Raw genomic sequence first — 24942 nt, forward strand, 5'->3', positions numbered from 1 at the left:
ATGAAAAAATGATCTATTTTTTTATTATTTAATGACATCAAAACTAACTAGTTCTTGTATTAATGCCAGTATTATTCACAGCAAAACCTTTTTCATAACAAAACAGTTAAGGTGTTCCAATAATGCTAAGAATACAGAAAATATATTTTTAATAAAAAAATATAGGTAGTTATATCTTCAATAGTTAAATACCCCGATGGTTAAATATTAAAATTGCTGTTCAAGAAACCTATTTAATCATGTGTGGTACATTTCATTTCATATGAAGGAGTTTATAAGTATTTCATAAAAACTCAAGTGCATTATTCGCTTTGAAGCTGAGTGGAATGATACAGGTAAGTACTCCCATTTAGTACTTTCACGTCAAGAAAAAGTGGTTTATTAATAAGAACGCCGTAAGTTATTATTGCTTAAGAAAAGGTCGAAGAGACTACTTGAATGAACATTTTTATTGTACAAAATAATTTATATTAGCATTTAAACGAATTATATGACGATTGTTATTAAATGTACGAGTTTAGGAACTTTGATGGCTACACCCACACTATAGAAAAATCGAACTAAATTCTGTTCAGTACAATTCTAATAAACTAAAAACAACGTCTACTACTTGAAGTGTATATTTGTACATTATAAACGCGAATTTTAATTATTTTCTGCGCAACTAAATGAGCAATTTAAATTGTTATATTTGTAAAATGCAGCTCAACGCCGCAGCCTTGCTTACGGTCTAAATGAGCAACTATCACTCGGATAAGAGATGCAATTAAATCTAAATGGTCAGAAGGCTTGTCTAATGTTACTTTATTAAGTGAACAAAATAATTATCCTACTATCCTACTGATGTTATAAATGCTAAAGTTTGTGAGAATGCATGTATGTACAATGGATGTTTGTAACTCTTTAACGCAAATTCTACTGAACCGATTACGACGAAATTTGATATATAGGTAGCTGAAAGCCCAGAATAACACATAGGCTTTATATCCCGGAGTTCCCGAGGGATCTGAATTAACACGGGAAGGGTTTCCACGCGGACGAGCTTGCAGGTGGCCTCTAGTTGAATATAACGTAAGGTATTAAAACATATAAAATTGGTGCCTATGCGAAAAATGTAATAATTCATACGTCATTAAACAAATGACTCGTTCTATAAAATAAAATCTAATTGTAATAAGTAGTAATTTCATTTTTCACAGCATGTTATGTATATTGTTTTGGTCTTATTTGGGTTCAATTAAAAACAAGTAAAATCAAACATTGAAGCATTCTTTTGTTCGTATTATCCATTGCTAAGCTTTAATACTTTTAAGGACTACTGTAACCTAAAAAAACAATGTTTATTTTTATATTTTGTAACGTTCCGAAAGCTTTTAAATATTCTGACTTAAAGCTACTTCATATCGTAGGTACCTATTGATGTTTACAAGTTGCATTAATTTAACAACAAGAAAATCATTTAAAAACGCGTTGTTTATAATTTAAACGAGTTTGCATAACCGCGGAAGGAAATTCTGAGCTACAATGCCTATCATCAGTTTCGCAGGAACCCGGCAGGTAGCGTGGCCACTGACCAAACACGTCCGACTCGCTGAATTTATTTATAGTAGGTATTACTTTCTACACGTAACGTTGTCTAGACAGACAGCCATTTACAATAACGAAGAAAGTTATATATTTATGTAGATTTGTTTATTTGTAGATCATGTTACATAAGGACAATGTAGAGTTAATTGCGTTTTGATAATGAAAAATGTTTTGTAGATTGTCATCAGCGCTGACACGCGCTTGATTGCATGGTAACTTGCAATAAAATAGAGACCAAGATTAAGTTGGTTGTTGGTTCTATATTACACTTTCTCAATGATTGATACAAATGTGTATTTAGAAATGCTTGTTTATACATGTATTTCTCACTAAAATGAAATAAAATAGAGTTAAATAATCATACATTTCCACTGATATTCTGTACAATACTAAAGTACAGAGATATTTACGACAAGTTCGTAAATAAATAGTTAAATGCTTTATCCACCGGTCAATGTCATAATCATCAATATAATAGATAATATAACACTCTAATAACAAACCGATTATTATATAAGATGACAAAGTAGGACAACATGTCTAATTTATTGGTAGCGAGAAAATATTTACTTACTGAACGCCCACGACCTTGTACCACATTCATAGATAATAACCATTCAATAATTCTTCATTATCGACGAAGTTATAAGCTTTGAAGACTTTCTTTTATGCGCCAGATAACTTTATGTGTCTTAATATAGCCTTAGGCCGCTACGAAGAAATAAAAAAAGGTTAAGAGATTTGGTCGAGAAATGTAGGTGATGTAGACGTAGCAATGACAGGTTGGGTTGGGTTTATATCTGACGGAAAATGCCCCGCGTATTATCGGTCACGTAACATTAGAACAGAAAAATAGATCTTAAATACATTTAACCGATGATGCAAAAATCATACTAAATAAGCAACGCTCGACGCATCTTCCGTCAGATGTGCACCGCTTCATAAGTCGTCCATTTTGCTTGCAGCAGCTGTTAACACCTGCATCTTTTCTGCAGCGGCTTGCAGGCCTTGCGGCTATATTCAAACATGCAAAGTTATTTAGCACGTGCTACATTTGTGTTAAACAGAGTGTAAACATCGCTCCTAAAACAAATATTTCCTCATTACGCAACAAGTGCGGAAGAAGAGCCCGCAATCATTCAAGTTATTTTACAAGTTCTACGAAGTTGGAGCAGGAAATTGGATTGTGACCTAGTCTAGCTTTGATTCGATATTCCGACGGACGGATCGTGTACGTCCACTGAGGTCCGTTGAGTTATGTAATACTTTATGTATCCGTTTAGACGTGTAAATGTTGTTTACTCTACACGTGTCTTCTATATCGCCTATAAATAAATTTACTTCAAGGATGGATTTTCTTTCATACTTACTACATTTGGTGATACTTTTACGTTAAACATAACATAGAATTACGGAAATACATTCAATGATAACTGAACTAAGTATATGTAAGCATTTTTTTTACTAAGATACAGTAAAATATTGGCTAGATAGGTACATTTTCTTATAAATATGATTCAAAGAACGCCGCTAAGTAGAAAACCTATACTTACTTGCTTTAAATCGTGTAAATCTTCCAATTAGTCTCTTTCTTTTACATATATGTCTAGAATTCGGTCGGTTTCAACTCTCAAGCGGAAATGAATAAAATACAAACTCATCTAATTCGTACTAAATAAATCGTTTGCGAAGTTAAGAGGATTATAACTGGCGCTCATGTCGCCGTATACTTATTGCATGGAAACCAAATATTCAATAACATTCCTAAAACATTCTGAATACATTTCACCCACGAAGAGTGCTTTGATATTTGCAGCTCTTTTATGTTTGTAATAACTTGCTTGGTTTTGCGATGAGCCTTTATTGCATACTTTGCTATTATGTATTCTTACATTTAACGTAGAGGCTGTAGGACTGTAACTTTTATATGATAAACCAACAGGAGCTGTGGGTACAATTCACAGCATTGCTACATTGTCCTTTCCCCATTAAATTGTATTGTAATGACCTATATGTTGGCAACCAGGCAACACCAAGTGAAGCTGCCGGAAAAAAAAGGAAGAAAAGAAAATAATGGCGGCTATCTTTTGTTTTTTTGGAATTCATTACGTCAACTTACGTTTGTGAATTGTACTTATAATTGATTACTTGTAATTTTATCTGATTATAATTAATTAATATAACATTTGCTTAATTTGAAAGGCTCCAATCGTTAGGACAGTATATTAGTTTAACATATTATGTATATAGAACTAAGAACGTAGTATAGTAAATACTTAGCTAAACTTAATTTCCTACAGCTCTGCATGCATCTTAGTATTTATCATAACTTAAAGATCTGTAAAATAAATACGAAATAAAATCCCATCTTTCCAAAAAAAAAACAAAACACTACTTAGTTCACGCTCGGATATCATAAAACCCTGAATTTGAATCAGTATAGGTATTGACCCAAAATGTTTTTGAAGTTCACAAAGTTCACAGACCTATTGTTTACCTTGAACTCAAATTCCGATCCAGTTTGGTAAAAACCTGTTGATGTGACATGCGTTTGAATCTGAATAGAAAAGTGCATTGACCAAATAAAAATATACGACACCATTCCCGTTACGTTGTTTACAAAGCAGAGATACCAATGCTTCATAAAAATTCCTATCAACATCAAAAAATCTTAGAACCATACTTTTTGGATAAAGTATCGTTTCCGTATAGACATACGAAGTTGCAAAAGTTTCTTCATGTAATTGTAGTGAGTTCCTTAAAAAAGTATTACGGCAAAACTCTGTTCTATGTTATGAAGTCTCGATTGTTTTGCTCTGCGTTTGTTATAAGGCGCTTGTTGGTTAACAATGTAAAATAATGGTAGAGAATGTGAGAAATTATACACCACTTTTAAATAGTTAAAGAAAAACTATTTCAAAAAGTCATGTGTTCAAAGAAAACACTCAAATCAGAGCTCCATTAAAATTTTATCTTTTGAAAAAATGAAAATGTGAAAATTAATAATCAGCAATAAAATGGATGTGGTCCAAATATTTAAATCGTCCCTCTAAATACACGTTTAGGTGTATGAATGAGGGTAATTTACATAAATAAAATAATCTATACGATAGGTCAACTAATCAGTCGCACATAGTGTTTACAAATTCTAAAGTCGGTCAAAATGCATCAAGTATTTCGCCGCGACTTTAGTGTAAAATTAGAGCTTATAGATTTTGTTGAACATATTATTATTGTAGGGGTAAGAAACTTGGTTCTACATGACGTTGGCTCTGATTATTTATGAAATTATATATGAAAATGACTTAAGGACCTACAATTTACTGTTATAATAAGAAAATATATAGTGTAAGAAAAGATTTTAGTTAATAAACAACCCGCATTTTTAAATTAATTCGAGTGTTTTAGAGCACAAGAAGAAATGAATGATGTAGGTATGCAAATAATTGCGATTTTCCACTAAACGATATTGTTCCGCCAATATCAAAATTGATTACAATTCGACCACAGCGTCTCGCACGCTGATAAATATGATTGTACCTACTTAATCATTTCATACTAGGTACATAAAATGACTGCGTCAGTGGCTTAGTGGTTAAAGTAGTCACCACGTCTCTATCAGGTTGTGAATAAAATCATACGAAAAATTTTCACAAGCATCTTTTTCTTTTTCCTGTCCTTATCCCACGTTACCTGCGGTCGGTATAACATGTTTGATCCTAAAACCATGATGTAAAGGGGAATTGACTGACCTCCACCCTTCTAGGAAATCTTACGTTTAACTGGAAAATAGAAGGGAAACTTGGGCATTAGAGGAAATGGTAAAGGAATCTAGCCAATGGCTCGGGAAGGTTTCAAATGTCTCCAATCTATGATCGGATAAATCCATGGATTGCGGCATCCGTGACGAATACCTAGGCATGTCATAGTCATCAGATGTAAAAATACTACAGTAGTAAATCGATATACCTCCTAATCGATGACTATTGAACTTATGTACAGGTATTTACAGCCGCTTTGAATACGGTATACGCAGACGACGGTAACAATATTTCATACCTGATTTTGAAAAGGAAAAAATACAGTCCTATAACAACAATTTGAAAGACAAATAAAATCTCGTAAAATATAACGCACAATGAACATCTCGTTAACATAGTAAATTACGATTGGTACCATTTTAAACAAACAAAACTTGATGAATGTGTGTCAACTCTGTCGACTGTCAATCAAAAGAGCTAAAGTACATTCAATTAACAGAGAAGTTTAAATTTAAAGACACGCATAAAATATAAATTACAGTCGTCATAAAATTAAGAACCGCGAAGAACAGTTAGGTATTTAATTTTCACACTCTAAGAATAATGGCTGATAATTTGAGATAAGCTAAGGTAGGAACAAACCTTTACCCACTGTAAGGTAATAATATCTACTGTAAATTGCTGGATTATTTGTAGGGTACCGGTGGTAAGATGATATTCTAAAGTTAATTGAAGGTTCTGATGTCTCAGTAGTGCAGCGGCAGTAAGTTAAGCAATTCCCGAGTCGGATAAATTTATGTCCTACCTTTGTCAGTAAAGCATTTCTCAGTGACTGTCCAGAGTATGAAATTTGCCGGTCAAAGACCCCTGTGCCTTAGAGAGCAGGTAGAGCCCTAAGTTTTGCGCCGGACCTGTCGCCGATCGTGTCCATCCTTCGGTTTGTGTTATGGAAAAAAGGCACTACTACGGCTTACACTCTTTTCGAGTTTGACTCTTTAAAGCAGACTCCAGGGTTTTTTCCCATTTTTAATAAAAATATGTCTGTATATAATAACCGCGAATCAAACACAGATTAAGAATCAGTATTTAGTAGACCTCTCGTATTCTTATTTAATACAAATATTGTTTTAGTGTACCACGGTTAATACTTTATTGAACAATAGATTCGTACTATACACAATGCCTCTTAAATCTAAGGGCAATAACTTTGACATAAGCAAATAATAATGAACTCACGAAGTAAATAGGTACTTACGTAGTTTGATTTATTTCACTCTCTCGAGTGTTGTACCAGTTTTACTCCAAAACAGATCTATCAGAATCAGAGCACGAATGTCTGATGAGTGTGATGAATGACGTAAGAAGCCGGATAACTTTTACAAATAAGTATACCGAGCATTTTTGTATACATACAGTTCAATGATTACGAGAGACGACCAAGACAATTTTCAACTGTAGTCTATAATCCAACAACTTAGTACAGAACCTTGTATGCAAAGTTTGCGGCTTGCGAACTTATGCAAAACTTAGAATTTTAAACATCAGTGACCCCTAGGCTTATACATCTGACGGTGGCCTGTTTAGCATTGGAAATTAATATTTTTTGTCAATTATAATCAAGATAAATCGTGCATGACTCTCTACTAAGTTGTCAGACTACAGTGAATACAATTTACAAGGAACGTATATCTATTGTTTAACACCACACGCGGTTTTATCATAAGCGCTACGGTCAGTGGCTGAGAGTGGCTAGAATGTTTGGTTCGAATGGACTACTCAGCGGTTACGTTATATTGTTTACGTAAACAAGTAATTAAATAACCGTGTGTTGTGAGCTAAGATTTATAGATAGCTGTAAAACGATATGACCCAATACGGCATAAAAAGTCAATCACACGAAATAAATGCTGAACAGAAACTCTATTTTTTGTTTAGTATTCTTGTAATGGTTGTACTCGTAATATTTTATCATTGTTACGGTCATCTAGGGTAAGTAGAGTAAGTAGACAGGCAACAAGCGAGTGAAACTTTTATAATGTCGTAACACTCAGGGCTAGCGCGAGCATTTTAATCTTAGTCGTCAAACTCACAACACGCGCACTTCAAACCTTCATAATAAATAACAACAATTAATAAAAAAAATACTACAAAAAGTACCGATTATGTAAGAAAACTGTTGTAGTTTTTTATGAGTGCATTTAAAGTGACATTAAGAAACAAAGCCAAGGTAAGTTCCTATAGCCTTACGATACGTAAGTTAAACATACAGGGATAATTGATTGTTTATCTTGCCGTACTTGTACTTGCATGATTATATAATAACAACAACACTAAATTATCTACTTGCCAATGCACCTATATTTAAATACTAAGTGCTCTAAATACTCGTGCACATAATATTAAAGACTTAGAAGTAAATCTAAATGCAGGGTCTCAATACGACTTACTTACGTCATTCATAAAGGGCTGAGGAATGAATTGATATTGTACTTAGTTATCATCCTTTATTGTATATTTTTCGGTTAATTGCTATTTTCTACTTCCCATAAATCGTTTGCTAGGATAGGGTTTAGTCATGACTTCACTTATCTCCGATTTTTGAATACATTTAGCGGTAGTTTATCTAATCAATAGCGTTTTTTTTGTATGTTTTTGACGCTATTGAATAGATAGACTACCGCTAAATATACCTCAGAAACCGGGTGTTAGTCGTTAAAGATGGCCAGTGTCGAGGTTTAGGATGAAGGTCGCCGTCGTGAAGGTAGGCCAAGGAAATTATACGCAACGTTCTTTCCTGCTGTGGTAGTGAACATCTTCGTACAGTAGTTCAAACGTCAGACGGTTAAGAATAGAGACTTACTTAATTACAAAGTATGATGATTATCATCAAAGTAGGATCTTGGTTTACGACCGAAAGGCCGGAAGTGTATGAGTGGTCCGTCGGAATCGTATACAAATAGTGATTTCGGGTACCTACCTACAGTTTCCGGCCTAATTTTATTTACTATTAGAAGACTGGTACCTCTTCATAACACTTATTACTAAATATATTTCAAACAAAATCATCTTAAGCCCTTTTCTGTATTAACAAATGTAAAAAGTAGGTGTTTATTGTGTTTAATTAATCGGCCTGGCCACTACACGGAACTGTATTCTGTTATCTTTGCCAACCACTGAGAGATATTACAAATTTAGAACATTTAATGCTATGAAATATAATATTACAACACAATGTAGCTCTGTGGCTAAGAGTAATCTTTGATAGCTATGAATGGTTGTGATTCATAGGGGCTTACTTGCCTACCTTATTTATATGTAAGTAAACAGTTTACTATGTGGCATATTTATAGTCTTTTGATTGTTTATTCCAATGTATCTGGGTTTATTACACACTTATTGTTTATAAAAACGTCGGTTAACTTTTATCTTACAGATGAGTAATGACAAGAAAAGGGAGAGAAGCAGTGGCTGCAAATTGCTTCTTAGCGTAACACTAGCGTCGCTTTGTTTGTTTGTATGCTCGGTAGAGTCAGCGGTTCAAAACAAATGTTATGCAGATAGCAATGCTATCAAATCCGTGGAGCCAGAATATACAAGTAAAAAAGACAAGGTACGTATATCTACTCTAGGATTACGTGACGAGATACAATACTTTCAAAACATTATGTCATAGTCATATGAATTATTAAGAGCTCCTGCAAACTGCTGGCTTTATGAACGGTCGATAGCTCGTCACACATCGTAGTAGTCGGTCATAATAATAAAATATATAACCAAGAAGATCTAGCTACATCCATAAATATATACATATATTATATTGACCCATAAATATAATGCTTTATATTTTAAAGCTGCCAGTTATTTTTATGTAGGTACCATAATAATTTAAATAATATATTTTATTTTACTTTAAGGTCGACCTAAACTTTTATCGACTGCCAACACATATTGTACCGTCTAACTACGATCTCACTCTAATCCCGCATTTTGAGAAGAAAACTTTTAACGGGTCTGTTACAATTACTATAAATGTGCGGGAACCAACGAAAACTATAAGCTTACATTCAAATAAATTAGCCATTTATACAATAAGCTTGAAGAGTAGTGACAATACAAACATACCAATCGCATCAAAAAGAGAGACTCAAGATGATAGAGAATTCTTAATGATCGATCTAGAAAAAGAAATAAGCAAAGGTGAATACAAACTTTACCTCCGATTTTCTGGAATTTATAAAGGATTTGTTGCATTCTACATGAGTACACTAAAGGATGGTAGGTGAGTACCTATTTATATACCCAAACTAAGTAGGTAAGTAATTGTGTGGCAGGCAGATTTTTATTCATACTTAATCCTGAGTACGCGTGTTGCTTTTTTTAAATAATACTATTAAAATAATGCGAAAGGTGTATGGGGTTAATCGGAACGCGTTAACGAGTTTTCTTTTCAAATCACCGCTCGTGCATTTAAAATCATTAGGGTTTCAGGGTTTAAAATTAAAACTAAAATACATAATCAGTGAGAATTTAACAACCATAGACGGATAGACAGTAACAAATATTAAACCTTTCCTTGCTATGTGCCTACTTAATTAACCTACCCTTTTTTTTTTTTTTTTTTTTTTTTTTTTTTTTTTTTTTTTTTTTTTTTTTTTTTTTCGTCAGGAAAATGCATTACTGCATGTCCCGCCCCAGGGAGGAAAGCGGGGGTCTGTCGGGCTCTCCCGCCGGCAAGGCGTTCCGGCTGACTTGGGCATACCGACTAAAAACCTGACGGTGTTCCTTCTGCGGTCACCATAACGTGGCCAGGACGCGGTACCTCCGATCGGATACTCCGCGTCCCAGCCGGTGACGGCCCGCTTTGTATGCGGGCCCTACTTCGAGCGGGGGCAGGCACGAGGATTGCCCCCCCCTAGCTCTCCACTTCAAGGGGGTGTGCCAGGAACACACAGCGCACTCCCCACCTCTCGGACCTGTTCCCTGTCCAGGCGACGGAGCGTTCCGCCTCCGCCGCCCACAGGTCCGCGTCACGGGGGCCGGAGATCATCCCGGCGCCTACGACGCCCAGTGCGTCTTGCGCGGGAAGGGAGGGGAGCGTTGATTTCCCGCTCCCGTTCCGCCGCCTCTTTTGCGGGTATAACTTCCTCGCAGAACGAGGCGACGGCCGACCACGCTGCCTCGCTCCCGACCATGGACAGAACCACGGCCGAGAGCGAGAGGTCGCTCCCGACTACCCCGGTCAATTGACGGCGCTGCGACGACCACGCCTGGCAGTGTGCCAGCGTATGCAGCGCCGTATCGGGGCAGTCACCACAATGGTGGCACCTGGGCGTCTGCTCACGGCCTATGCGACACAGGTACTTGCCGAAACAACCGTGTCCGGTCAAGACCTGCGTCAGCCGATAAGTGAGCGCGCCGTGCCCTCTCTCCAGCCACTCCGTGACCGCCGGCCGCACGGCCTCGATGGTAACGAGGCCGGCGCTGGGGTTCTCCAGTCGCCGCTTCCACGCCGCCAGGACATCTTGGCGGAGCTCTGCTCTCCGCGCCTCCACTTCTTGAGGCGCTGGCAGTGAGCCTCCGCCTCGGGCCTCCTCGCGCCATGTATAGAGTGACGCGAGGGCCTTCGCGTCCAGGTCCCACGGCGGCGTTCCGGCCAGTAGGCACGCCGCTTCGAATGAGATCGTGCGGTAGCCTCTCACGACCCTGACGGCCATCACGCGCTGCGGACGTCGCAGCGCGGCGATGTTTTTGGCCGACAGGGCATTGGCCCAAATGGGTGAGCCATATAGGGCCATTGACCGCACGATCCCGGCGTACAGCCGTCGACAGGTGTTGTTTGGCCCCCCGAGGTTCGGCAGCAGGCGTGAAAGAGCGCCCGCCGCACCTACGAGTCTGGGGGCCAGCCGACTGAAATGGGCTGTGAAGTCCCATCGGCCGTCGAGAGTTAGACCAAGGTACTTCATCGACGATGCAATGCCGATGTGGACTCCGCCTACGATGATGCTGGATCCTGGAGGCGGGCGGCGTCGGGGCCCATGGAAAAATAGGGCCTCCGACTTTTCAAGTGCCACCTCCAGACCCAGCCGCCGGATGCGAGCGACGACCTGTGCGACCCCAGCTGTGGCCAGCACCTCCGCGTCGCGGTGCGTCTTCCCCCGGGCTGTAACCAGTGTGTCGTCGGCATAGCAGAATATGCCGACGCCCGGCGGGAGCGCACCGCGCAGAACGTAATTATAACCAATGTTCCACAGGAGAGGGCCTAGAACCGACCCCTGTGGAACCCCACAACACACCACTTGGCGTGACCAGCCATTTTGACCCGGGTAGATAATCGATCTTTCCTCCAAATAAGCCCCGATGATACGGCGGAGGTAGGGTGGCACTCGGTGATATTCGAGTGCCACTCGTATGCTGTTCCAGGGGAGGGTGTTGAAGGCGTTGGCGATGTCGAGTGACACCGCCAAGACGACCTCTCCCTGGGCTACTGCGTCCTCCGCCAGGGCTCTAACGCGCGCGATCGCGTCAATCGTGGAGCGCCCTTTGCGGAACCCGAATTGTTGGTCCGCTAGGTCCGGCCCTACACAACTTAGGTGCGTGACGAGGCGGTCTGCAAGTATGCGCTCGAAGAGCTTGCCCACCTCGTCTAGCAACACAATGGGCCGGTACGCGGACGGCGAGTCCGCGGGGCGCCCCTCCTTCTTCAACAGGACGAGCTTCCCGGTCTTCCAGAGCGCCGGGAACTCGCCCCTTTCTATGCACGCGTTAAAGAGCCCTAACAGTCGGGGCTCGAGGGCCTCGCGAGCCAGGACCCACGCTCGGCCAGGAATGCCGTCGGGCCCTGGGGCGGTGTTCTTTGCCGCGAGGCGTTGCACCGCCACCCTCAGGTCTACCCGGGTCACCGGGGGAATTTCCTCCTCCTCCTCTATCGTCGTCGTCGGCGTCTCGCCCGGCGGAGCCATTGGCGGCGGGATGTGTGCCGCCCTGAGAGGAAATAGAGCGGACACCACGTTCTCGACCACCTGGGGCTGGAGACTCTGGGTTAGCGGGGGGGCCCATGGGCGAAGTTTGCCCCTGACCCAACGATATGGGCGCCCCCATGGATCTACGTTTAACGTCTCCAGGAGAGTGCCCCAGGCGGCGGTTTTGGCCCTGCTGATTTCAGTTGACAGGGCCTTCTTCGCCGCTCTGTACCTCTCGTACAGCTCCGCCTCTTGTGACTCCGCGTCTGGGGGTCGGCGATGCCTCCTGCGGAGGCGCTGGTAGCGGCGGCGAGCCGCTGTACAATTTTGGCGCATTTGCGCGATTTCCGCCGACCACCAATAAACATTCCGCCGTCCGGGACAGAACCGGACGCGGGGCATCGCTACATCACAGACGCGGGTCATATCTGCCCGGAGCCTGTCCGCTTCCGCCTCCACGTTGGTGGGCTGTTCTCCCGACGCCTGCGAAGTCCAGGCGTCAACGATGGAGGCTTCTATAAATAAATCTTTATCGAGGCGCTTCAGGGACCAGCGCGGTCCTACTTCAACCGGGGTTTCCTGGGTATGCAAGGCCCTCGAGGTGACCGGGGAGATGCTGAACCTAATGTACTTGTGGTCAGATAGTGTCTCCACCCCCTCGAGGACCCTCCAGGACTGGACACGAGACGCAAGTGCGGGGCTGGCGAATGTAAGGTCAACTATGGACCCACCCCGCCAGCGCACGCACGTGTGCACGGCACCCCGGTTCAGAACAACAAGACCCGTGGCCGCCAACCAATCTTCCACTTCCTCGCCCCGCGCGTCCGTAGACGGGGAACCCCAAGCCGTGGATTTGGCATTGAAGTCCCCGAGGACCAAGGCGGGGCGAGACCTATCACGGCCGACCACGGTGCCGATCCGCGCAAGAAACGCCTCGAATTCGGCCAGGCTCCGGTTTGGCGAGAAGTAGATGCCGACGACGACTATGTCTCCCCATGTGACCGCCACATAACCATGGCCCCTCGCTGTGGGTACGAGGGGCGGAACTCCGACAGCGGCCGGGGAGACTATGGCTACTAAGCCGTCTAAATCACCCGCCCAGTCATCCCTGGGCGGAACAAAGTACGGCTCTGCTGCCACTGCTAACTTTATGGACCACTGTGCCAGGCTTTGGGAGAAAAGATCCTGGGCCCTGGCACAGTGGTTCAAGTTTGTTTGGAGGAGATGGAGAGCCATTAATGTTGGGTCTCCATCTCCACCACGTCTGCCGACACATCAGCGGCGTTGGAAGCCGCAGGCCGGTCTGATGCCTGCGAAGCGGCCTTGGCCTTCTTCGCAGTCGTCTTCTTCTTCTTCTTCTTACCCTTTTTGGGGTTTTCCTCCTGGCTTCTCGTCCTCTGACCCTTTGGTGGGCCGCAGGTTTTGCTCCCAACTATATGCGCCGCCGGCTTACCTGCCGCGGCGCAAACGGCACAGTTCGGTGCTTCCGAGCACGACTGGGCAATGTGGCCCGGCTTGCCGCACCGGAAGCACGTGCCGCTTCGGTCAACCTCTGACGTGCACCGCGCACAGACATGGCCTCCTTCGAGGCACCGATAACAACGGCGCTCGCGCGGTGGGAGAAGCTCCACCCGCGCCGACACCCATCCGATCAAGAGACGGCGGCCATCGACGAGTTTTTTGGCCGCCGCAACTGGGCAACAGGCCCAGATAGATCCTCCGCCATGAGGGCCGAGACGGATCTGACCCAGCCGGACGGAGTCCGCTGGGCACTCGCCGACCCTGGAGAGAGCAGCTTTTATCTCCTCCGGAGAGGCAGAGTCGTCCAGGCCCGTGATCCGTAATTCAGCGGTTTTTGTGGGCCTGGACACGCGGACGATGTTCTCCTCTAGGACCTCGCGAAGTTTAGAGGCGAAGGCATCCGCTTTTTCGGCTCCGGACGCTCCTGGGAGCTCGAACATCCGAGCCCCCGTGGCAGCAACCCTGAACCTGACGTCGTTGGGGCCAATGCCCAAGTCGGCCAGGTTAATTTTAGCCTTTGCGTCCCCAATGACGTCTTTGTATGTTGCGCCATTTTTCGCCGCCTCCGGCTGCAGTGTTATGACGACTGCAGCCGATTTCGGAGTCCGGAGCTTCGACGCCTTCTTCTTCGCGGTCTTCGGCGCCTTCTCTTTGGGCGCCTTTGCCGCCTTTCCGTTCTTGCCGACGAGCTGCCACTCATCGGCAGCCGTCGGGTTAGCGGGCAATGTTTTGGCCGGCATGGCCGCAACAGCGCTATAAGACGGCTGAGACTTTTTGCCCCGCTTTCCGTTTTTGGCCGAGGGAGCTACTGGTGTCGGCACGGTGGCGGGCTCAATCGCCGGCGCAGATGCTGTCGCAGGCGCTGCCGTCTTGTTTTTCCTAGCGGCGGGAGTGGGTGCCGCCGCCTTCGCCGCTCTAGCGGCGGGCACAGGAGGTGCCCCTACCGCTTTCTTGTCCGCCGCTAGGGGCGGACGAATGCGAGGCTCCGGCGGAAGCCGAGCCTCTATAGCCCCGAATCGGGCGTCCACCATGAGGCGGAGGTCGGCGATGGCGCGTTCGATGGACGGAGGCGCCTGCCCGATGGTAACGGGCTGGGCGCCGGTGGTGGTTGTGCTGATATTCTCCACCACGGCCTTAAGCGCCGCCATCTCTTTGTGGAGATGGTCGACCTCCGCCTTTAACCGGCTGTTCTGGGCCTGGAGGGCCAGGTTTTCTTCAGACGCGGACCTTCGACTCAATTCGGACGCCGCCAGTTTTATATTTCTGGCAGCGTCTTTGAGGGACTTCACAAACGTCCCTTTTAGGTTGCCAGACTTGTCGGCAACCTCCACGACTGCCTCCAAATTGGACAGGATCGTGTCCGCCAGTTGGACGGCGGATTTGTCTTCGGGGTCAGCCTCCGACCCCCGCTTGCTCTGCGCCTTCTTCTTCTTTCGCGCCCCATCCGACTCCTCGGACTCGGGGCGCGGGCGTCTCTTTCGCCATAGGCGACCACTCACTGACGGATGAGTGCCGTCAAAAACAAGGCTCATATCGGAGCCAGTGTCAGAATCGACACTGGACTCCTGAGCATCTCGTCTCATCCTCGTCCTCACGCTGGGGCTCCCAAGATGGAAGGGGAGCCGCTCCAGCACCATGACAGGAGAAAGGGGCCTGGAACCCCCTCCTCGGACAACCGACGAGGGTCGCGCAATACTGGGCGTGCGACGACCCTCCACAACTGCGCAGTCGAGACTGCCGGGCTTTTTGCCCCCGATCTTCTCATAGTTGGGCTTCTCGCCCCTCCCACTGATTTCTTCGTTTTTGTTTTTAGTTGACAATTCCATTTGAATCCCACGAGTATGGGGGAAGTAAACCGTCCACCCAGGCAGAGCCCCCTGTACCTGGGTAACCCTATTACACGGTGAGGTCGGGCAGGTTTCACCGGATCTTACAAACTAAATTTTTTATTGAGGTTAAGTCCTCTTGGCCCGGCCAGTTAAGGCAAGGCCCTCGGTCCCAGCATTGGCCGCGAGACGTGACCACGACACCTCCGCTGGGATAACGAGTTTCAGGGCGGTGACCGAAGTCTGCCCACCCGGAGACGATACCGAAACCGGGAGAGCCCGCCCTCCCACCGACGGATCACCCGTCCCACATCTGTGTCCTCTGCAAGCAGAGGGACACGCACAGTGATTTTTTATAGAGGTTTTCTTCCTCGCGATCGCTGTCTCCCCGACCTCCGACAAGCGACCCCCGATCCTGACCCAAAAGTTGAGCCAGGTTTGCGGTTTGGGTTGGTTTTTTATGGAGGTTTTCCTTCCTCTCTCGCGCAGTGGAGCTCGCGCACCACCGCACGGTATGAAGGGACCTTGTTCTGAGCCTTATGGCACCAGAACGAGACGGTCCCTTCGGGCCTGTCTTGGCTTCGCTATTGCTACTAAGCCCCCTCACCACGACAAGGTGCAGACCCACGAGGGGGGAATTAACCTACCCTATGTTTACAAGTCCCAACATTTTTTAAGGAACATGAATAATAATGTCAATGTTGCCAAGTAAAAATAATTGACACTAAAGTGACAAGTGAATGTCATGACAAATTGCTTGTCATTTCATTTCTGCGTCTGCGTATTATCCGACTGCACTGCGAATACCTAGATAAATAATGTCTTTGTAAATGAAATATTAAATGTGAATCTAATGGTTTCCGGTAAAGCAGGCCATTATTCTGTTTTCTGTTGTTTATATGTATTTTATCTATGGCGGGTGTAGAAGTGTATCGAGGTTTAGTAGTGCTCTAAAGAAAAGCCGGCTTCTCTTTTGTACTGGTAAAAATATTATGGAAAAAATGCGTATCAATGTAAAATTATCTGAAAGACTATCACCCCTCGTCCGCCCTGTCAATTATGGCCTGGAGCTTCGCCCCAACTTGAGCGCTGGGACGTTTCAAGGCAAGGTGAACATCGAAGTCCTCGTCAAACAAGAAAGGAACCATATCAATCTACACACGAATTTTTTGGATATTATTGAAGTAAAAGTTTTTAAGGGTGAAGATGAAGTGGTCGTCTCCAAGTTTTTGGAAGTAAAACAACTGGAACAGCTGTACATTTATTTTGAGTCTGCTCTTAGTTCAGGAAATTATAAGATCCAAATTGAATTCACTGGAGATTTAACTCGTAATATTGTAGGATTGTACTCCTCTAGGCTTCAGGATGGCAGGTAAATATTGTTAAAATGATGGTATATTATTCACACAATGGTATATTATTCACATCATATTTAGGGTAGTAGTCAAAGTACCCTCAATAATAATTTGTTATTGGGAGACAGGGTTATATTTGGGAATTTTAAAAAGATGATGCTTAGGTATTTGATTACATTACATTTGATTCAGATTTCAGAAGAACACAGAGCATATTAAGAAAAAAAACTGTTAAGATTGAGTGTATCTGTGGAAATTTCTAAATTAATAACTTTCTTTACTAAGTTGGGGAATTAAAAATATATAATCTAGAATAGATAAAAAATTGTTTGTAATAAGTAGTAGGTAAGTTATTTTTCCCATTACAGGTCTATGGTTGCCAGTAAATTTGAACCAACATATGCACGTCAAGCCTTTCCATGTTTCGATGAGCCTGATTTCAAGGCGACATATGACATCAAATTATGGAAACCAGTATCTTATGTTGCTCTTTCCAATATGAATGTAAGTCATTTCAAATTTGGGTACCTACTTTATGTATTGCTCTGGCAAAAGCAAATTAATATGGTCAATATAATTTTGTTGTAGAATAACATATATATTTATTTTTATTCATCTAATTATTTTATTTACATTGGATTATTTAAAAGTAAATTGACACCATATTTACATATTGATAGAAAAAAAAAGCAAAAAAATTATATTATTATTTTGTTGTACATATATGAATATGTTCCAGGAAATCTCAAAAACACACAATGAAGAAGCTGATATGGATGTAGTTACCTTTGCTACAAGTGTACCAATGTCCACATACTTGGCCTGCTTCGTCATTTGTGACTTTGATAGCAAAGAAACTCAGATTGATTCTGGTGCTATCGGTAGCCCATTCACACTCCGTTCATTCGCTCAGAAACATGAACTGCATAAGATTGATTTCGCTCAAGATATTGGAAAAAGGGCTACAGAATTTTACATAAAATACTATGAAGTGCCATTCCCTCTGCCTAAATTAGGTATGCTATATTGATATTGTTTTTAACTACCTTGAATTTTCAGTGTAAGTCATATGGCTGAATATAGAAACATCTGTCAACTTTAACTATCATGCTATATGTGTGTGAGTGGCACTTTTGATGTGAATTTTAACCCATTACTGTCCAACTGCCAGGTGTTATATTTTGAGGGAACACACAACTTCAAAAAGTCTCTGGTGTATTGCTCTGGTTATGAACCATCAACCATTTGTTCAGGAGGCACATACATAGACTTGGCTATCACTACTTTGTGTATCATATGATGTGTCTGCATTCAGCTGTATTTATATAGTCTTAAGTTTATCTTAGACAAGTTTAAATTGAGTACATAATACATTGTTACTGTATGTTATTTCATTTCAGATATGATTGCAATCCCAGATTATGTATCAGGTGCAACTGAGCACTGGGGTCTGATCACATACAGGGAGACCTCATTCCTCATTGACCAAGAGAAATCCTCAGCCTCAAACAAAATCAGTGTGGCTAATACAATAGCCCATGAATTGGCTCACATGTGGTTTGGAAACTTGGGTAAGACACTTGAAATAAAGGTTATTTAATGCCTATTTCATTTTTAAAGTAAGGAGTAAGAAAGTAAGTTTAAACTTCTAAAAATATGTCTTTTAAAATATGTTTGTTTTTTAAACAAGCAGCCAGTCACCTCCTCAAAATGCAGGAATGAGTTGCTTGTTCCTTAAAGCTCATAAATTTCTTTTTTTCTTCCTTGTGATGAGTTTTCTGATAGTACATAAAGCATTATCCTTAACTTTTGGTTTTTAATAATATGAACAAATCAATTTAGTTGATGATTATTTCCAGTGACAATGAAGTGGTGGGATGAAATTTGGCTGAATGAGGGCTTTGCATCTTACATGCAAGTAAAAGCATTGGACAACATTGAACCTACTTGGAAAATTGTAAAGTATCAATCTGCATCTTATATAAATAATTCATCCAAAAATTTGGTATAAGCATAAGTTATTGAATGTTTTTTGTTTCCAGTTGGATCATTTCTTGACTAAAACCTTACACCCAGTGCTGTACACTGATGCAAGACTGTCCAGTCACCCCATTGTGCAAACTGTTGCTACACCTGATCAAATCACTGCCATATTTGATAGCATCTCATATAATAAGGTAAGCTATTTCGTTAGTTATACAATATCTATGTCTGAAGTATTTGCAAGATTATTTTTTAATTCATTCAAAATCTGATGACTTTACAATATCTGTTATAATATTATGTTTATCTTTTAAGAAAATAACACAACTAGTTATAGCCATAAATAGTATGGCCATTTCATAACTTCTGGATAAGCATTAGATAACTTAACACATGAAATGTCTTGCTGTCAGTTTATATATCTCATGAGCTATTAGACACTATTAAATTGTGAAACTGCTCTGGTAGTGGCACAATTTAGCAGTGTCTTTTGCATTATGAAGGTACATTATTACTTTCATATTTCAGGGTGCTTCTATTCTGAGGATGTTGGAAGGGTTCATAGGCCCCGAGAACTTCCGTCGTGGCGTATCTGACTATTTGAAGAAATATAAGTTCGGTAACACTGTCACGTCGGATTTACTCTCGTCTTTGGAACCGTACTTCAAGGCAGAGAATCCGGATTTAAACTTAGCGTAAGTACACATTATTTTACTTGTATTATCACTGAACATTGGATTTAGAAGATATTGATTTATTTTTAAACTAAATTATTTTTTAGGTGGATCAAAATTTACTAACTATTTATATTAGTTATTATTTAGGTAAAGCAAATAATTAACTATTTTTTATTGATTTTAGCTACATAATGGATACCTGGACGCGCCAAATGGGTTTTCCCGTGTTGACCGTCAAGTCTGGAGATGAGCCCAACTCTTACTTTGTGTTGCAGTCCAGATTCCTCTATGACCCTGACGCCGTATATGCCAGCGACTCCAAGTACAAGTATACTACATTTTACATAAGTTTTACAAACTGCTATAAATGGTGGTGGTGCAATTATTCGGCGCGGTGCAAATTGTGAATTCGATCCCCTTACAGATCAAATTCATGATGTGATGCATGAGTATCGGTTCAAAATCTGATCTAAGCCAAATGATAAAATTAAATTTGGACCCCTGACCATCAATCAACTATCGTCATACGAAATTTCATCGAAATCGGTTTTGTAGTTTAGTAGTGAAAGCTTTGTAGATAAGACTATCAAATTATTTAATGTAATGAGCATGAATTTATCTTGAAACTAGGCATATTCTTCATAATTTTTTTGTTTTTCTAGCTATCGTTGGTTTGTGCCAATTACATACAAGACTGCAAACGGCCCACACGAGAAGCTCCTTTGGCTGTCCGATACAGCTGAAAACAGTAAGAATAACATAAAATAAACTTAAGTACTTCCTTATTTTTTAAAGAGAAATAAATAATTTGTTTTTATTTTCAGTTAAGATTAAGTTGAAGGACAATGAGACCTGGCTCAAAATAAATAACAATCAAGTTGGGTATTACAGAGTGAATTACACATTGCCAATGTGGCAGACTTTGATTGAGCAACTCAAGTCTAAATCCGCTCAGGTATGTATAGTTCGTCAAAATAAATTTGGTTAAGCACCACAATTGTGTTTATTTATAGGTTGTCTAATATGCATTCTGATTAACCTGTTCGGCAGTATCATCGTAATCGTTTTTTTATGTGATCTGCTTATTAGAAAATTTATTTAGGTTTTGATATAAAACCTACTTCAGGCGCCATAGTCTCTTACATAGGTAAAACCTCGGATAAATTCTCTATTGCAAGACCTAGACCTCTTGTAAAGAGAAAATAAATATATTATTGATTGCTTGATTACTTGAAGATATCAGGATTAAGGATTTAAAAGAGCAAGCTGTGAAGATTTTTCGAACCAGCGGTCAATTTAAAATGCCATGACAATTTTAAAAACTTCTCAAAATTTCCAAAATTTAGGTTATTTTTACTGGGCTGGCAGTGTATAGCAAGACAGAAAGTGTCATACACTATTTTAAATTAATATTATAATTTGTTTGCCATCGACACGCTAAGAAGAAGATTATATTTTTTAGTTAACAACAGCGGACAGGTCTCAGTTGCTCGACGACGTGTTCGCTCTGGCGGAGGCTCGCATGGTGCCATATCACTTAGCTCTGAACCTCACCAGCTACCTGCTGGTCGAGAACGACTACATTCCGTGGGAAACTGCCTCTTCCATCTACAGCAACCTTAAGACTAAGCTGCTCAACTCTTTAGCTTATGACAACTTGCAAGTAAGTCACCCTTTGTATAGTTATAATTATGATAACTTAATTTTCCCGTTACGTTGATTTCGTTTAACCCAAAGGTTAAAAGCTGTATTTAATATACACCCTCGTTTTACCTTTTACAATGTCAGTAATTGTAATAAAGAAAGCCTATTACTATTTAACACGGAAGTAACCAAATTATGTATTGACAATAATGTATTGTAAATTTAAAAAAAAATATTACTTTTGTATCCAAAGTAATTTATATGCCTTTTTTAAATATTCCGAGTATACATTTTCATATTTTGTTCACAGAAATATTTCCAACGCCTGATACGCCCAATTTATGTGAAACAGAATTGGGATGCTGAGAATCTTTCGGTTATGGAAAGGTAAGAAGTATTATAATAATATGATGAACTGAAATAAAACCGTAGTACAGTAATGCCCCTTTGAGATAGGTACCTACTCCTACTGTCAAATGAGGTTTAACAAATGAACAATTACATAATAAAACCGAAGGATGAATAATAAAATAGTACCTAATAAATAATATAATTTACCTCAGAATACATCATTGATGTTATTGTGAATGTAAAAATTTATTATGTATTACAAGGCTAATAATAAACGTGACTTTTGACGCACTCGATTCCGTGAATTTCTAATATTCATGGTTGTGGTCTACGGTTCTTGTGGAACTCCATTATAATTTTATTTTAATAGGATACTTCTACTAAAACTTCATTGTTATACTTAGTTGTCATTTGTTTGGTATTATTACTAATATATTGGCTGGACTGTCTGTACGTGAATAAGACCGACGTCACTCTTGTCCTAATATTTAATTTGCAAGCGTGCACGCAACACATTATATGTTAAATATGGTCGTTATTATATATCTATACAATACATAATTAAAATATAATGTCTACAAGTCGTTGTAGAATCTCTTTTCAGAGTTCAATATGAAACTAACTGTCTAATATTTCATCAGCCTGCTTCGCACCCGTATACTGTCACTGGCAGTTCGTTGTCAACTACCTGACGCTGAAGAGAGGGTGAAGAGCCTGTTCCTCAACTGGCTGAAGAAGAAAGACACGCCCGAGGAGGTCAACGTACACCAGGATCTTAGAGACATCGTCTATTTTTACGGTAAATGATTTATTGATAATTATATTCTTGATTTTTTAAAAATCATATACGGTTTTAAGTGCCATTGCTCCAGCGATATCATAATATTGTGCCAATCTGTCAAGTGACTGATAACTTTAAACTTCCGCGTTATATAATTTAGAATATAATCTTGTGTGGGAATTATCGTGGGTTTTCTGCGACTCGGCAAATCCGTAATAACTCATAAAGTATATTTTTTTTTTGTTAAATGACTTTAAAATTTGATTTTCATTTACTATTATGTAATTTTGTTGTAAAGGTATGAAATCAGCTTCTGTAGCGGATTGGGACCGACTGTTCCAAATTTACTTGAAGGAAGACGATGTTCAGGAAAAATTGAAATTGCGAAAGGCTTTGTCGGCGCCGCGCGATACAACTATACTGAGAAAGTAAGTGACTAATATTTTACATATTTTTATTGCCATATTTAATTAGGGCGATCATACCAGCTTTGTATGTATCTACATTATCTTTCAAGTTCTTTTTCTCGACTCAGTCATTTCAGATCTTTGTACTGTAGAGCGCCACTATTCCACTCTTAGAAATCGGGTAGAAAACCTGATTAGCCCCCAGCGGGGGTCGTAGAAAATAACGTTTAAGTACATTTTAAGTATCTAACTCGTGATACTCGATGGTTGATAAATAGATGCACATAAATAACGGCGACAAATGTTCCTAGGTTCCTGATCTTGGCATGGGACGAGACGAACATCCGCAGCCAAGACTACTTGAACGTGCTGGCTCAGATCAGCGCCAACCCGTCGGGCACGGCGCTGGTGTGGGACGACGTGCGCACGCGCTGGACACACCTCGTCGACCGCTTCACGCTCAACAGCCGCTACCTCGGCAACGTTATCCCCACCATCACTAGCACCTTTAACACTGAACTCAAGTATAAGGAGGTACGTACGACATCTGGAGGTAACGGCGACCATCCGTCCCGTCTCCTGCAATCTTCTTTTAATTTCTTGTTTTAATTATTTTATGTCCTCAGAGCGACTTACAGCTATATTCCGCCACATATAATTCTTTGTGGAGGATCGAGGTGATTGTCCTAATAAGTTTCTTTGTTTCATTATTAGATGGAAGCGTTCTTCAACCAGTACCCAGAAGCGGGTGCGGGCGAGTCGGCCCGCCAGCGCGCGCTGGAGAACGTGCGCAACAACATACGCTGGAACACGTACAACCTGCCCGGCGTGGCGTCCTGGCTGCAGGCCAACCACCGCGCCTAACTCCTAGTGGAGCGAATCATACGATCGCTCGACACTATACTTTAAAAACCTTCTTTAGTGTCCGACCGAAACTTCCTTACAAGGATCATTTTTTGAAAGAAAATAAAAAAAAAACCGCTTTTATAATTAATCAATTTAAGACAAATGGATAGGAGTCATTTATTCAACGCGCTGATGGCCGATCAAGCTCGAAATCTCCCGAATGCACTTTCGGTTTCGGCCGTAGTTTTGGCAGGTTTGTCGTCAAAAACGAAACTAAACCGAAATTTGCGTTTCGGCCGTTAAAAAACCGAACATTCGGTCGGACACTAACCTTCTTTTATGCATGTTGTGTGTAGTGGCTTTCGAGCATGTAAAGTTATTGAGGCGACGTCACATATTTCGGGCAGCAAACAGGGTACAAAAATTGGTCGCGGAGTCTGCTCGGAAGCCTGTGTGTATCTCGGTGTCTATTAATATTGTATTAGATGAGAGTTGAGACGCGTGTGCGCAAAGCGCTGGTTTAGATAGGATTTAAAAATGAAAGTTCTATCACAAAATATATCTGTGCAGATTCTTTAACTTCCTATATTCACCCCAATTTAGAATGGAATGAATTTTAACCATCTGTATTGATTTATTTTGTGGTAGTCACAATGAAAGATTGATTATAAGGTATGTTGTGATAACGAAGGACAGGGTGGATCGAATCTGCAGGTTGACGTCGTAAGGGTTATATCATTTGCGTGTCTATATCCTATCACATGAAACAGTAGCGTTTTAGATAACAGAACTTTACCGAGAATAGAAGTGAAACAATTTTGTTAGAGTAAGCACATAATTATTCAGTAATCTGAAACCCTAGTTAATTATGTTCATGCTGTATGCTCAAATATAATAACCAAATAACTACTAATTATTTTTTGAAAACGAAACTGATTTATGTAACCTCCTATTTTTTGTGATTCAACGTGATATAAGTGAAAAAAAAACTTAAAGTTATGATTTTGTTTTATTTTTTTTTATAAGTTAAAACTATTTTTCTAGTATTAAGTACTTATTAATTAGACCCCATGCGAATAGAATGCGTGTTGTGGGTAATTTGTCATCAGTAGCGTAGTAGACTTTGCAAGTTTTTTGATAACTTAGTGACGTCACAACATTATGTACTTTGATAATGCATTTACTGAAGATATCTCAGTGTTTTGTATCTCATTGGATAAAAAATTAAACTGTCGTAGAATCTA

General features: G+C 41.2%; 1 protein-coding gene across 3 annotated transcripts; it reads left to right on the top strand.

Annotated features, from left to right (window-relative positions):
• Positions 1 to 7399: 7399 nt before the first annotated feature.
• LOC142975214 (glutamyl aminopeptidase-like) lies at positions 7400 to 24942 on the top strand. 3 transcript variants are annotated; one of them, XM_076117940.1, is made up of 18 exons: positions 7400 to 7575; positions 8782 to 8958; positions 9263 to 9627; positions 17378 to 17513; positions 17749 to 18025; positions 18410 to 18580; positions 18869 to 18966; positions 19052 to 19186; positions 19521 to 19687; positions 19854 to 19991; positions 20332 to 20417; positions 20494 to 20624; positions 21132 to 21332; positions 21624 to 21700; positions 22306 to 22463; positions 22744 to 22873; positions 23164 to 23386; positions 23567 to 24942. In XM_076117940.1, the coding sequence occupies exons 1-18, from the start codon at positions 7537 to 7539 to the stop codon at positions 23714 to 23716; spliced, it is 2859 nt and encodes a 952-aa protein (XP_075974055.1). In that variant the 5' UTR covers positions 7400 to 7536; the 3' UTR covers positions 23717 to 24942. The 3 variants fall into 3 exon arrangements, with proteins under 3 accessions (XP_075974055.1, XP_075974053.1, XP_075974056.1); XM_076117938.1 differs by having other exon boundaries at positions 7402 to 7575; positions 19854 to 19997; XM_076117941.1 differs by lacking the exons at positions 7400 to 7575; positions 8782 to 8958; positions 9263 to 9627 and adding an exon at positions 16405 to 17026 and having other exon boundaries at positions 19854 to 19997.

This window comes from Anticarsia gemmatalis, chromosome 9, assembly GCF_050436995.1.
Source record: "Anticarsia gemmatalis isolate Benzon Research Colony breed Stoneville strain chromosome 9, ilAntGemm2 primary, whole genome shotgun sequence".
Lineage (NCBI taxonomy): Eukaryota > Metazoa > Arthropoda > Insecta > Lepidoptera > Erebidae > Anticarsia > Anticarsia gemmatalis.

Coding starts and splice junctions, on each gene's coding strand:
- LOC142975214 (XM_076117938.1), top strand. CDS start 7,537: ATGAGTGCATTTAAAGTGACATTAAGAAACAAAGCCAAG. Junction 20,625..21,131: donor TCAAGTCTAAATCCGCTCAG/GTATGTATAGTT, acceptor TATATTTTTTAG/TTAACAACAGCGGACAGGTC. Junction 23,387..23,566: donor CTGAACTCAAGTATAAGGAG/GTACGTACGACA, acceptor TTTCATTATTAG/ATGGAAGCGTTCTTCAACCA.